Source organism: Rhinolophus ferrumequinum, chromosome 20 (genome assembly GCF_004115265.2).
Source record: "Rhinolophus ferrumequinum isolate MPI-CBG mRhiFer1 chromosome 20, mRhiFer1_v1.p, whole genome shotgun sequence".
NCBI classification, from domain to species: Eukaryota; Metazoa; Chordata; class Mammalia; order Chiroptera; family Rhinolophidae; genus Rhinolophus; species Rhinolophus ferrumequinum.
Genome location: NC_046303.1, coordinates 18,015,084 through 18,027,508, shown reverse-complemented (window position 1 = coordinate 18,027,508; position 12,425 = coordinate 18,015,084). Strand labels below are relative to the sequence as shown.

General features: G+C 38.1%; 1 protein-coding gene across 2 annotated transcripts in view; it reads right to left on the bottom strand.

The window, feature by feature from the left end:
* The window catches only part of RAPGEF5 (Rap guanine nucleotide exchange factor 5), a 208,295-nt gene that overhangs the window by 127,535 nt on the left and 68,335 nt on the right, over positions 1-12,425 (bottom strand). For both annotated transcript variants that reach the window (XM_033088310.1, XM_033088311.1), the window contains exon 7: positions 2,609-2,657. In XM_033088310.1, coding sequence (XP_032944201.1) covers positions 2,609-2,657 — 49 coding nt within the window. The remainder of the gene's footprint in view (positions 1-2,608; positions 2,658-12,425) is intronic.

Sequence of the window (12,425 nt, the reverse complement as noted above, 5' to 3'; positions counted from 1 at the left end):
CATGAGGGAGCCTTGTGGTGATGGAAATAGTCTGTATCGGTGTCAGCGTCCTGATTGTGATACTGTTTCTAGTTTTATAAGATGCTACCATTAGAGAAACCAGGGGAAGGGAACTGGGGATCTCTACATTAGTTCTTTTTTTTTTTTTTTTAATTTATTTTTAATTTATTGGGGTGACAATTGTTAGTAGAATTACATAGATTTCAGTTGTGCAATTCTGTATCACATCATCCATAAATCACACTGTGTGTTCACCACCCAGAGTCAGCTCCCCTTCCATCACCATACATTTGATCCCCCTCACCCATATGAATATACTATTATCTCAAAATAAGAGAGCACATATAAGATGATCCCACTTTTATAATATTTGCACATTACTATATAATAGTATCTATATATTAATAGAGAAATGTCTGGAAATATATACAAGACAAGAGTAATCATGGTCATCTCTGTTGGTGAGACGATGGGTGATTTTTCATTGTCTTCACAAGTTCATGCATTACCAAAGTTTTTTCAATGAGCATGTTATACTATAAAATAAGAAAAAACGATTAAAGCTATTTTTATTATGAAAAAAGAGAAGTAATACATGCTCATTGTATACTTTTTTCCCATTGAACATTTTATTACATTAATTATTCAAAATATCATTTTACAAGCTGTTCAACATTCTACTACACTGATTTATCAATTTTACCATTTCTCTACTATGGGAAATTTAAGGATTGTTTCTAATTTCTTATTGTTAAAAAAAAAACCACACAATGCAATAGATTCCTTCTACCTGAATCTTCACATACATTTCTGATTATGCCCTATACCTGGAACTCTAGCCATGGAGTTACTGGATCATACAGTAAGGGAACATACTGAAAAATTGCTTTTCTGAGAAACTATACATTTATGTCCCATCATTAGTGTACGTGTGCAAGACCATTTCACTGTCTCTGAGAAGTTGTCAAAGCTGTGTTCGCATTCTAAGCTTCACAGATCAAACAAGGAAAACATCATACTACCTGCATACAGCCATATCAAGGCATAGTAAAGTTGACTTCATACCAATCTTGGGCTTTGCACAATCTAATGTGTATGGGTCTTGCTTACTTACTCTTCTTCATGTCCCTTTACTTCCAGAAAGTTCAAACTTCTTAGCCTGATATCCAAAACCTACCTCTTTTCACCTTGTTCACCAGGCTGCAGCCACTCTCACCTCCTTGCTGTTCCTCAAACACATACCGACCTCTGCCCAAATACCCTTGTCTGGATATCCACGGGGCTCACTACCTCACCGACTTCAGGTCTCTGCTCAAAAGTCCCATCAGAGGCCTTCCCACCCTACTCTGTGAAATTAGCAACCCCCTTCTCCAGCCTTCCTATCTGTAGTTACTCATCTTGTTTTTCTCCAGCAATGTCACACTATAAGTTTTGATTATTTCCCCAACTTTTTCTGAAACTTAAAAAAAAAAAAAAAAGAAAATCCTATCCTCCAAGCCACTGACATCCCAACTTGTACAGGCTGTAAGTCTTGTCTCCTGAGGATTACAGGAACCAAGATCAGCTCTAGCACAATTTATTTCTAAGCCCTCTCTCTTAAACCTTTATATTGATGTCTTTTCTCCATCATGGCCTCCACCTATGCAAATATCCACAATCTAATGCTGTTCACTGAGGAGCCCTATTCATGCTACCCTCTCTGTACAATACCCTGTGGGTCAAGACTGCTGTTCTTTACATCTTCCTCTCTATAGCATCCAGTCTCTGTCGCCTCTACAGTGTAGCAGCCAAATCAACAAAGATATATGTAGTATAATCAGCGAATACATGCTAAGATGTGTGTGATTCAAAAAGCAACTGAGAGAAAAGCAAATTCTTAGAGTTTCTAACTGGGAAAAAAAAGATGTAAAATGTATGGCTTGTGTTCCTAAGACACTTGCATTCCATTTATTTCTTCAAATTTTCTCATCTCTTTGATTCTGTCATAGTCTTTCCGCCTGAAAAGTCTTATTCTAGTTTGACCTTATCCAAGAACCATCTCCCTGTGTTTGTCATTCCATTCAGCACCGATCCCCTCCCTCTGAACAGCAAAGGATGCCTTCTTCTGTCACTTCTCCTCTCTAAGCAAGGGTTTTTTCTACCTCAGTGAGTCTCTATTTCATATTGAATTTCAGCCTCTCCTTCAAAATGTGCTTGAAAGCTCCCTTTTCCTTTCCACAGATCACTTCCACAGATTATCTATCTCCTACAGATATTAGGAATCAGATCCATGCAATCAGTACTATGTAAAATGCTTGCTTTTAAATATCATTATGCAATTCAATTATTTTTAGAAGAAACTATTTTGAGATAAAAAACATATCCTTAAAAATAAGACCACCTTTATGTTATTTATTTTCCTCTGTTGTTATATAGGTAATGCAACGTGTTTGCTTTCTTTTATTGTATACTTAAGACTTTTTCATGGTTGCAATTAACTAGAAACATTTTAAATTTCATTTTTCCCTTGAAATATGAAATAAATTAAAACAAGGCAGTGAAAATGTAAAGAACCGTATATAACATCCTGTGCTATTTTGATTCTCAGGCCCCAGGAAAGACTACTCACCAGATTTCTTTGCCTTCAAAGCAATAACAGCTGCGAGCTCTCTCTGAACCTGATAAAATATTAGGGAACAAAAATCAAATTAGAATAAGTAAAATGTAGCCATCAAAAGTGGTACTTCATTTTTACATATGTGACCCAAATTAAGAGCTATTGCAATTAAAGCTAAGTTTGCTCCTACATTTTGGGTTTTTGTTTGTTTTTAATAATGTGGAAAACCCTCTGCATAGGAATTTTAGGCTAAAAATCTGGAAGAATTATGTTGACTGACTTTAAAGAGAAATCACAGTTGCCAAAATGTATGTATTATAAACACTGGTATTTTTGCCATGGTGATGGCAAGAATCTCAAAATATGATTATAAAACATTCAGAAAATTCTTAAAATGAGCATGATAACTTGGCGACGATATTAAATGTTATTTATCACTCAAAGATTGCTTATACAGAAAATCTAGAACAATTAAGATAGGTGACCATGGATAGTTTCACTGGACCTTTGCTCAAACACAATGAATGTTCACTTTTAAGTCTGAAAGCAGTTTGGGAAATACACCACAGGAAAGCAAATGCTATCGACTCATAGGGTTGAATGTGAATACACAAGACAACCTTTAAAACCCTAAGTGCCGTAAACGCCCACATATTGGTCCAGAGTTTTGCTTGCTCACTCTCGCTCAACCCCGCACACATTTTGAATGCATAAATCCTTTCCTAAAAGCCTTCCCAAAGAGGAACATAAAACAGAGACAAAAAGGATAACCTCAAGGACTTCCAAAGTTAACATTAAAAAAAAGAAAAGATAACGAAGATAATCTTTGGAAAATCTCTTTTTGATAGCAATAAACATTCCATAACGAGCAAGTTCATTCCTCTTCAGGAACAATCTATTAAGTTTAGAAGTGTGCATGTGGTGTGTGTGTGTGTGTGTGTGTGTGTGTGTTTGTGTGTGTGTGTGTGTGTGTTGCAATATTTGGAGGTGGTGGTGGTGAATTTAGAGGGGTCCTACTAATGAGATTTTAAAGGAAGAACATGGAAGTTCAAGGTTAAAGAAGATTTGCTATTGAAATTAATGTAATTTATATTCATTTACTTGAAGGTGAAAGGAGCACTACATGCTAGACACTGGGACCCCACTTTGGACCGCTTTCAAAGCGGCCAGGGCATCATCTCCCGGAAGAAGGCAGCTTTCCTGGCACTGCGTTACGGCCATGCTTTCCCTGGCTGGCTAGTTTGAATGCCATTCAAAAGGGCCACCCTCTTGAGTCAGCTGATTCTTTGATACCTCCAAAAATTACACAGTGATGAGAAGACAGTCCCTCTCCAACCTTGGAAGTCTGAGCTCTGAGAATGCTCCCGGCAGGAAAATGTGCAGTTAAAGGACATATGGGGCAAAAAGAGGGCTGGGGGAGATAGAAGTGATGAATGACCACAGGAAAACCTTTACAAATATTGCTCTGGTTAGTCAAGTTAAAAGAACAAAATACAACATCAATTATTGCATAGTTCCTGTATTTGAAATTGTCTATTATAATATAATAGTAAGGTTTATTATAGTATTACCATCCCTTTTCAGCATTGTCTCCTTCACAGTGTCACAGATATTTGGGAGTGGGGCCAAGATACAGACTATAAATAGTCACTGAGAGCTTGTCAAAAGCTGCCTGATTTTATGACCTCCCTGGGAAGATCCCACCATGGCTCAGAGACAGAAAGAAAGGGAGATGGAAAATGATGCATGAGGTGGGCCACTTAATTTGCTGACAGAGTATCAAAAACAATCTTCTCTCTACCTTTCTTTTTCAGTTTTCCATGCCTGAAATTCTCTTCATGAGATCTTCAGCTTTTCTTTCTCTAATTAGAAATAAGTCTCAAAATATAGCTCAGAAAAGGAAAGTACTGTATTCTTACCATTGAATAACAGTACATCTTGCAAAGATTTGGTGAGGAAAGAAAGGGAGGAATGGGATGAGCAAGCAATCGATAGAGCGTTTGGGGGAAGCTGGGAAGGAGACAGATGGTAATGTGAAAGAAGTGCACCGTTTAATTGAGAAGAAACCTAAACTTTTTTAGTTAACATAAAGTAAATGAGATTACTCTACTGTACACACTAAATCCCCTGAATGCCTGCAGTCAGGGAGAATGTCAGAGTGTTTTGTGCATGGTGGGGTATAGACTAGCTTTCACTGCCCCAGGATGGAAAAGGTTTATTACAAAACCCTAAAGGCGGTTTGTGTTTTTTCCGACAAAACACAAACCACAAAGTGCTAATCAAGCAAAAACACAAATTAGCTAAGATCCCATTATATGCTCCTATAGCATCTTCACAGCACTTTTTTTTAAAAAACACACTGGCAATCATTTAATCATTTTCCATTGTCTGACTAATGCTTGTCTTCTGGATGGAAGCTCCACTGAGGCAGGAACCTGCCTGTCTTTTTATGGTATTATCTAAGGCAATCAACACTCATTCATTTGACCCACAGGAGGTAGATGCATAGGCAACCTTAAAAGAACATAGAAAGATTTCTTTCTTCCTTATGGCTGCATAATACTCCATTGTATAAATGTACCACAGTTTCTTAATCCAGTCATCTACCGATGGGCATTTTGGTTGTTTCCATGTCTTAAGGAAGAAAGAAATCTTACCATTTGCAACAACATGGATGGATCTAGAGAACATTATGTTAAGTGAAATAAGTCAGACAGAGAAAGATAAGTTCCATATGATCTCACTTATTTGCGGATTCTAAAGAAAAGAATAAGTGAATGAACTAATCAGAAACTGTTTGGGAGACAATGAGGAAAAACTGAGGGTTGCTAGATGGGCGGGGGGAGTGGGGGGTGGGGGGGAAGGTGAGGGGATTGGAGGGCAGTCGGTGACCACAGGATGGCCACGGGGTTTGAAAATTAATCTGGGGAACGTAATTTGGTGGTTACCAGAGCGTAAGGGGGTTGGGGGGTGGGGGATGAGGGTGAGGGGGATCAAATGTACGGTGATGGAAGGGGAGCTGACTCTGGGTGGTGAACACACAGTGTGATTTATGGATGATGTGATTCAGAATTGCACAACTGAAATCTATGTAATTCTACTAACAATTGTCACCCCAATAAATAAAAAAGAATAAAAAAAAAAAAAAAAAAAAAAAGAACATAGAAAGGACTTAGGAGAGAAAAAAGCTGTCTGACGGAGGGCAACGAAAAATCAAAAGAAAAGGCATTCCCTACTAATAAACTACTCCCAGCAAGAATCTTCAGAACATATCAGGATTGAAGGCCTCCTTTGTAAATAATTGTTAGGTTTATAGTGCAAAATAAACCTTTGAGCAACTGCAGAGAGACTAGAATTTTCTTTAAGTACCAATAAGGGACCTGTTGGCATCAAAAAAGAAATACCATACTCCAGAATCTGTCCAGCCTTTAAGATGGGTGTAACATTAGTACACGGTTACAATCCATTATTCGGTTCTAAAATATAAAAGCTCTGGGAAAAAAAACAACAGTTTTTGTTTGACTGATATCCAGGCCCACATTCTGGCAACTTCCTGAGAGACCCTGAACAAAAACCATCCAGCTGTAAGATGCTCCTGAATTCCTGACATTCAGCAACCGTTTGAGATAATGTGTGTTGTTTTAAACCATTCTGTGGGGGTAGTTTGTTATGCTATAGGACGATGATTATTCTTGTATTTTAACTACCAGTGTTGTTGGTGAACCTTAGTTTCTCTCACCATGACTGAAATGGAACCCTCTTCTCAGATCAGGCTGGAGAAATGTACACATGTAGAGTCGACCGAACAAGAACATCGACTAGATAGTCTGTCACCAAAAGGATTTATTCAGGAAAAGGAAAAAGTACTGCAGCAGCCTGAGAACAGTGCAGATCAGAGGAGCCATGTGCACATTCTGCTGTGTGCCAAGATGGCGGATACATATATTTAGGGCAGGGAAACAGAACCATAGAGTTTTACGGAAAAGGAAGTTAAGACCATAGAGTTCAAGGAGCCCAGCTTCACCCACAGACCTCCCAGGCTGATTAGTTTCCTTCAAGTCCCATTCATCTTTATCAAGAGCCAAGAGTCAATTTCTGATGTTGGCCATTGTTTTTATTTAACGTGGGTGCCAAGCCACAATCTAGGTAGTTAGAAGAAATGCATTCTTCTTACTCTGACAGAAAGTACATCATTACCTTGGCCTTCCCTATAAACAATCCTTCCCTACTTTGATCTGAAACCCCTGGGGCTAGACAGATTTCAAAATTCAAAATTTTATACGTTTCAGAAAGGAACCCTATTTCCATCACACACACAGTGAGGTCTAGGGCAAGAACTTGTAATCAGAATTCAGACCTTAATATTTTTGCAATGAAATGTATGATTTTTCGTACTTCATGGGCTAAAGGAAGACAAAAAGAAGCCTCAGGATTTTCCATTTAATATGTTCAGTGTAGGTTAGATATTGTCATCAATTAAGTTATGGAAAACTTTTGTTTTTTTCAGAGCTTTTATATTTTAGAGCTAAATAATGTATTGTAAATGTCTACTAATTTTACACTAAGTTTCTCTCCCTCCTCTTTTTCTCATGTTTCTGCTTGTTAAATAGCTATGTAGTCACTACTTAAGAGTACAAAGAAATGCTTTCTTTGAATAGCTTAGATAGCTTTCATCTATCTATTTCAGCAGTTCTCAAACCTGACTGCACAGTAGAGTCACTTGGGGAACTTTAGATTAAGAACTTTAGGTTGGTGCAAAAGTAATTGTGGTTTAAAAGGTTAAAAATAATTGCAAAAACCGCAATTACTTTTGCACCAACCTAATACTTGGGCCCCAACTAAATGGGAATTTCTGGGGGAGAGGTCCAGGCATCAGTATTTGTGGCTGCCATTTTTTCAAAGGTCCCTAAGTGAATCTAGGTTGTATCCAGGGTTGAGAATAACTGCTCTATTCAATAAAATATCTTAGTTTTCCCAAGACTCAACCTTTTAATCTTATAATCATATCAACTGACAATCAATCTTTACATTTTATTTTGTTCTCCTCTAATCGAATTCATTTGGAAAGGAACATGGCCTTCATTTTGTGTTTTAGGTATAAAATGATGCGCTAATCCAATCAAATGGTAAGATTCAGTTACTACATCAGCAGTTTGACAGACACAATCTACTCAAGCACCAGGAAAATTGCAAGGATGCTTTTTAAGAAGCTTAAGTTTTAATTTAAAAAATAGTTTACTCAATATAAAAAGAACTACACAATTCAAAACACACCGTAGCTTAGGGTATATTTGATCTTGTAAATATCTAAATAGAGGGTAATTAAGGGACTGATAAGACGCATCTCAAACATTTCCCTCTCCCTTGGTTACCCGCCAGAAACATGTTGAAATGTTTTGGTTTTCTATCTTCAATAATCAGCAGGGCTGTTCACAAAACAGCCCTGAAATTTAACAGGAACAAGGGTCAATCATGTTTCCAGCATTTTGTCTTCTTTCCTCTCTGGCACTTTGCTAGTGCCTTCAGCCCCCAAATCCAAATGCTAGCAAAGCTGTTTTGCATCAATGCCAAGAATCAAGAGAAACAGAAAGTGTCAAATGCAAACTGAGTGTCAGTAAGCATCTCTGTGGAAGAGGTTAACTGAGGAGGCAGGAGCAGGTTTTGTGCAGCAAGAGGCCCTTGAAATCCAAGTGAGAAGCTGGAAAGAATAAAGGTCATTTTGAGAGAACAGACCAATAGTGGCAAACGTCTTACAGAACCAAAGGTTCTCTAAGAACTATTGGTGAATAGAATCACCGATTCATACATTTCCGAAAGGTCTTTAGTAAATCTATTAATTTTAGAAACATTTAAATTTTGATACCACGATACAAATGTATTTAAAACATAGAACTCACTTCCTCAATTCCCCAAATTAAATATGACAAGAAACATAATCCAATATTTTCCCGTTTTACTCCAAAATATATTCATTTTTAAACATCTGTAAAATCTTAAGCTAATAAGGACTTTAAAATTCTAGGAAAGAACAAATAAATATGCTTCTTAAAGTCATTTTACATAAAACACAAACTGGGCAGTAATGGTGGCTAGACTTTAGTCCCATGAAGGAATACTAAAGCTAAGTGACAATTTTCTTTGTTCCTCAGAAGCCCGTTTTCCTGTTTCCAAGTTCCTTATTTTGTGCTGAAAATCTAATATTGCCACAAGTCTGACACATGGATAATCCTGCGATTACCTGTTAATGTCAACCAATAATTAGAAAATTAAGAAAGTTATATCTGTGCAGATACCACCGCTCTCCACCTAATAGGTTATTTAACTAACAGTTGTTTTCCTAGTAATTGCTGTCACCACATCAAAGATGTGTTTGTTTAGCATCCTCGGATAAAATATGCTTATGCTTACTCATCTATTTCAAGGCTATTAGGGATATTTTTTAAATCTCTTACATAGACTTTTTGTTGCATACATACAAATATGGCTACTAATTTTATTATAACTTAGACAACACCTGACCATTCAAAGACTAATATATATGTAGAAGTCACCTGAAAGTAACAAAATGAATGGGACTAAAGTCCTATACTTCGGTTTTTAAGTCTGTTATTTAAGTCGGCTACATGTACATACCTCTATTTGGACAGAGGTTCACATGAAAAAGATACGATACTTTTTAGTTGATCACAAGCATGGTATGAGCTAACAATGGAAATGAGATTATTTAGAATGGATAACAATGTTTTTAGGAGTATAACTAGAAGAATGACATCATTCGGGACACACACACACACACACACACACAAATGGTAGACTCCAGAAAGATCAACATCTGGATTGTATTTGTGTTGGAGTATCACTTATTTAGGTTCATGAGGAGTAGACAGTATCCACATGAGGCCAACTAGGACGCAGCCACCTCCTTGTAGCTAAATGCAATAGATATTTAATCTTCCTTTAGCTTGTCCTCCCTGCTGGATCTGACAGTGTTATCCACTCTCTTCTTAACCGCTGGGATTCCATGACACCACATGCTCCAGGTTTTTCTCTTTCCTCTCTGGGTGCTACTTCTCTTCTCCCAAGGCTCTCCTATTCCTCTATCTTTACATTTGGATGATCCTTAGCGATCTAGCCTCTGCCCTTTCAACCTCCTTCTCATCGGTTCATTCTCCCTAGGCAATTTCATTTAGTCACAGGCTTCACTTATATCTCCATCTCCAGAGCCTTAGAGCCCCCATCTCCTGGACCTAAATGTCCCACTAGTTTCTCAAATTCAACATTTCCCAACTGTCTTACCACTTCCCACCATCCCATAATCTACCCAGTCAGTAATGGTACCACCATGCACCCAGAGTCTCAAGCCAAGGAGTGAGGCATCCCTGATTTATCTCAGCCCACCATCTTCTCCCACTCAGACTGTTGTCTCTAATTTATCTCTCTTCATACCACATCATTCTTTACCCTACAACAAGACTAATCATCCTAAATTATAAATTTTATATTATATCACTTGCTAAAAAGCTTTCAAAGATTCCCTTGTGACACCATGACTGAGTCCAATGTCTAATGTTGGACATATTGTATTCTTCTGATCTGGTCTTCAGTATCATCTCTATCTCCATTCCTCCTCTCAAAATCCATGTTTAAAAACAAGAAATCAATGCTGCAATCTTAATAAAATGGAACACTTCTAATTCTTTGAGGAAGCCAGGCTCTTTCTTTGCTCTGGGCCTTTCCATATGCTCTTCTCTCTGTCTGGCATGCCTCTCCACCTCCCCACTTTGTGTGCCTGTCATTTACTTGTCCTTCAGGTCCCAACTTAGTTACCATCTTCTCTTGAGTGCCAGCCATCTTCCACCTCCCTCCTCCCTTATACTCCAGTAGCATTCTACACTTCCCTCCATTATAGCACCATCACAGGCTGGTACAGTCTCCTCTTTAACTGGGACTCTCCAACAGTAGATTAAAAGTCCACTGAAATGGACTCCTTTATGCGTCATTCTGACCCTGGCTCCTGGTACCACTCTTGGTACATATGTTAGTGCTCAAGAACACAAGTGGAGTACATGTTTGTAGTTGCCGCTGGGAAGAGAAGATTTAGGGGGAACATGATCATTAATTTCAAATATTTAAAAGGTTGAAAGTAAAATTCAGACCAATGGAGAGAAGTAGCAAAAAGAAACGTTTTAGCTCTAGGAAATTCCAAATAACCAGAGCTGTTCACAGTGGAAATGGTCTACTATGTGAGGTTCAGGAGAAGATGCTTCATATGAGAAGGTAAATATCAGAAGCACCCAGCCCACAGAATCATTCTAAAGATTTGTTTTATGAATGTCTCCTTTCCAAATCATCCACTATCAAAAATGAACAAGCATGAACCTTCCGGGGGTGGTGATGTCTGTCAGCCTGCAACTGAACAGTTGGTGATGTTCTAGCCATTGAATTCACACAACAGAGACAGAGGTGGTGCAAATCTTAACAAACAGATGGAAAAAAACCCATTGGAGGACATTACTGGTTGTGAAAATCTCATAAACTTCATGGTACAAAGAACAGGAGAAGTTACAGATGTACTCGTTGAAAGAAATCTGAAAAGAGCAAGCTAGTGATGCTGACATGGTTTCAAAACTGCGGGTGTATCTATTCCCTCAGTCTTCAAAGCTGCTCTTACTGCTCCTGATCAGTGATTTCCCTAAGACCCTAACTGCTGGTCAGTGTGAATTTCTTGACAAATAAAAATTTCATATATATGAAATGTATTTTAAGGAAACAAGTACATATTGGACATTCTGATTTTTGCTATAATAATGAAATAAAACATTATGTTTACATCATTAAAGTTTTAATGTTTATGTCTCAAGTTATTTTTTCCCATTTTCTGGGAAGCCCAGAATATTTTCAATCTATACTACATTTAAATGCTTCTTCAGTGTATTTACATGATAATAGTTTAATAAAGTATCTTTAAAGTCATAATTTGCAAACTCATGTCTTACTATACCTTTTATTCTATATTACGTGTCATTTCTTACATAGTAAAAACATATTTTCTTAATCATTTTTGGAGGTCATTCCTCATAGTAAAAATGTCTTTTCTCAATCACTGCGCTTTTTGGAGGTAAGCTTCTGAACTGGAGCAATAGTATAACCACAACTCCAGTCAGGCCCCAAGTGTCCGAGACATCTCTTATGATAGGGGTCTCCTATCTGTAGGGGTAGATTCCTGTAAAACCTTGTAGGGAGATTACATTAGAAACACTGTATTGAGACGAACCCAGATCAGCTAAGACCCTTTCCAACTAGAAAATCTAACTATGAAAATTGCTACCATGGGAGCCTGGGAGATCAAGATTCAGAATTCAAGATCCAAATGTCTAAAAGAGGTGAAGGAAATCTGTGTATTTTATGCCAACCTTGAGAGCAGTTCTAGGATTCCAGGTGGTGGGATAGAATCACAGACCTCTGCCTCGTAGGATTGTTGTCAGAACCAAATGAGTTAATACCTAAAGCATCTGGAACTGAAATGGTGCCCAACACAAAGGGCTTTTTTTTTTTTTTTTAAAGATTTTACTGGGGAAGGGGAACAGGACTTTATTGGGGAACAGTGTGTATTTCCAGGATTTTTTCCAAGTCAGGTTGTTGTCCTTTCAATCATAGTTGTGGAGGATGCAGTTCAGCTCCAGGTCCAGTTGACGTTGTTAGTTGCAGGGGGCACAGCCCACCATTCCTTGCAGGAGTGGAACCGACAACCTTGTGGTTGGGAGCCCACGCTACAACCATCTGAGCCATCCGGGAGCTCAGCGGCAGCTCAGCTCAAGGTGCCGTGTTC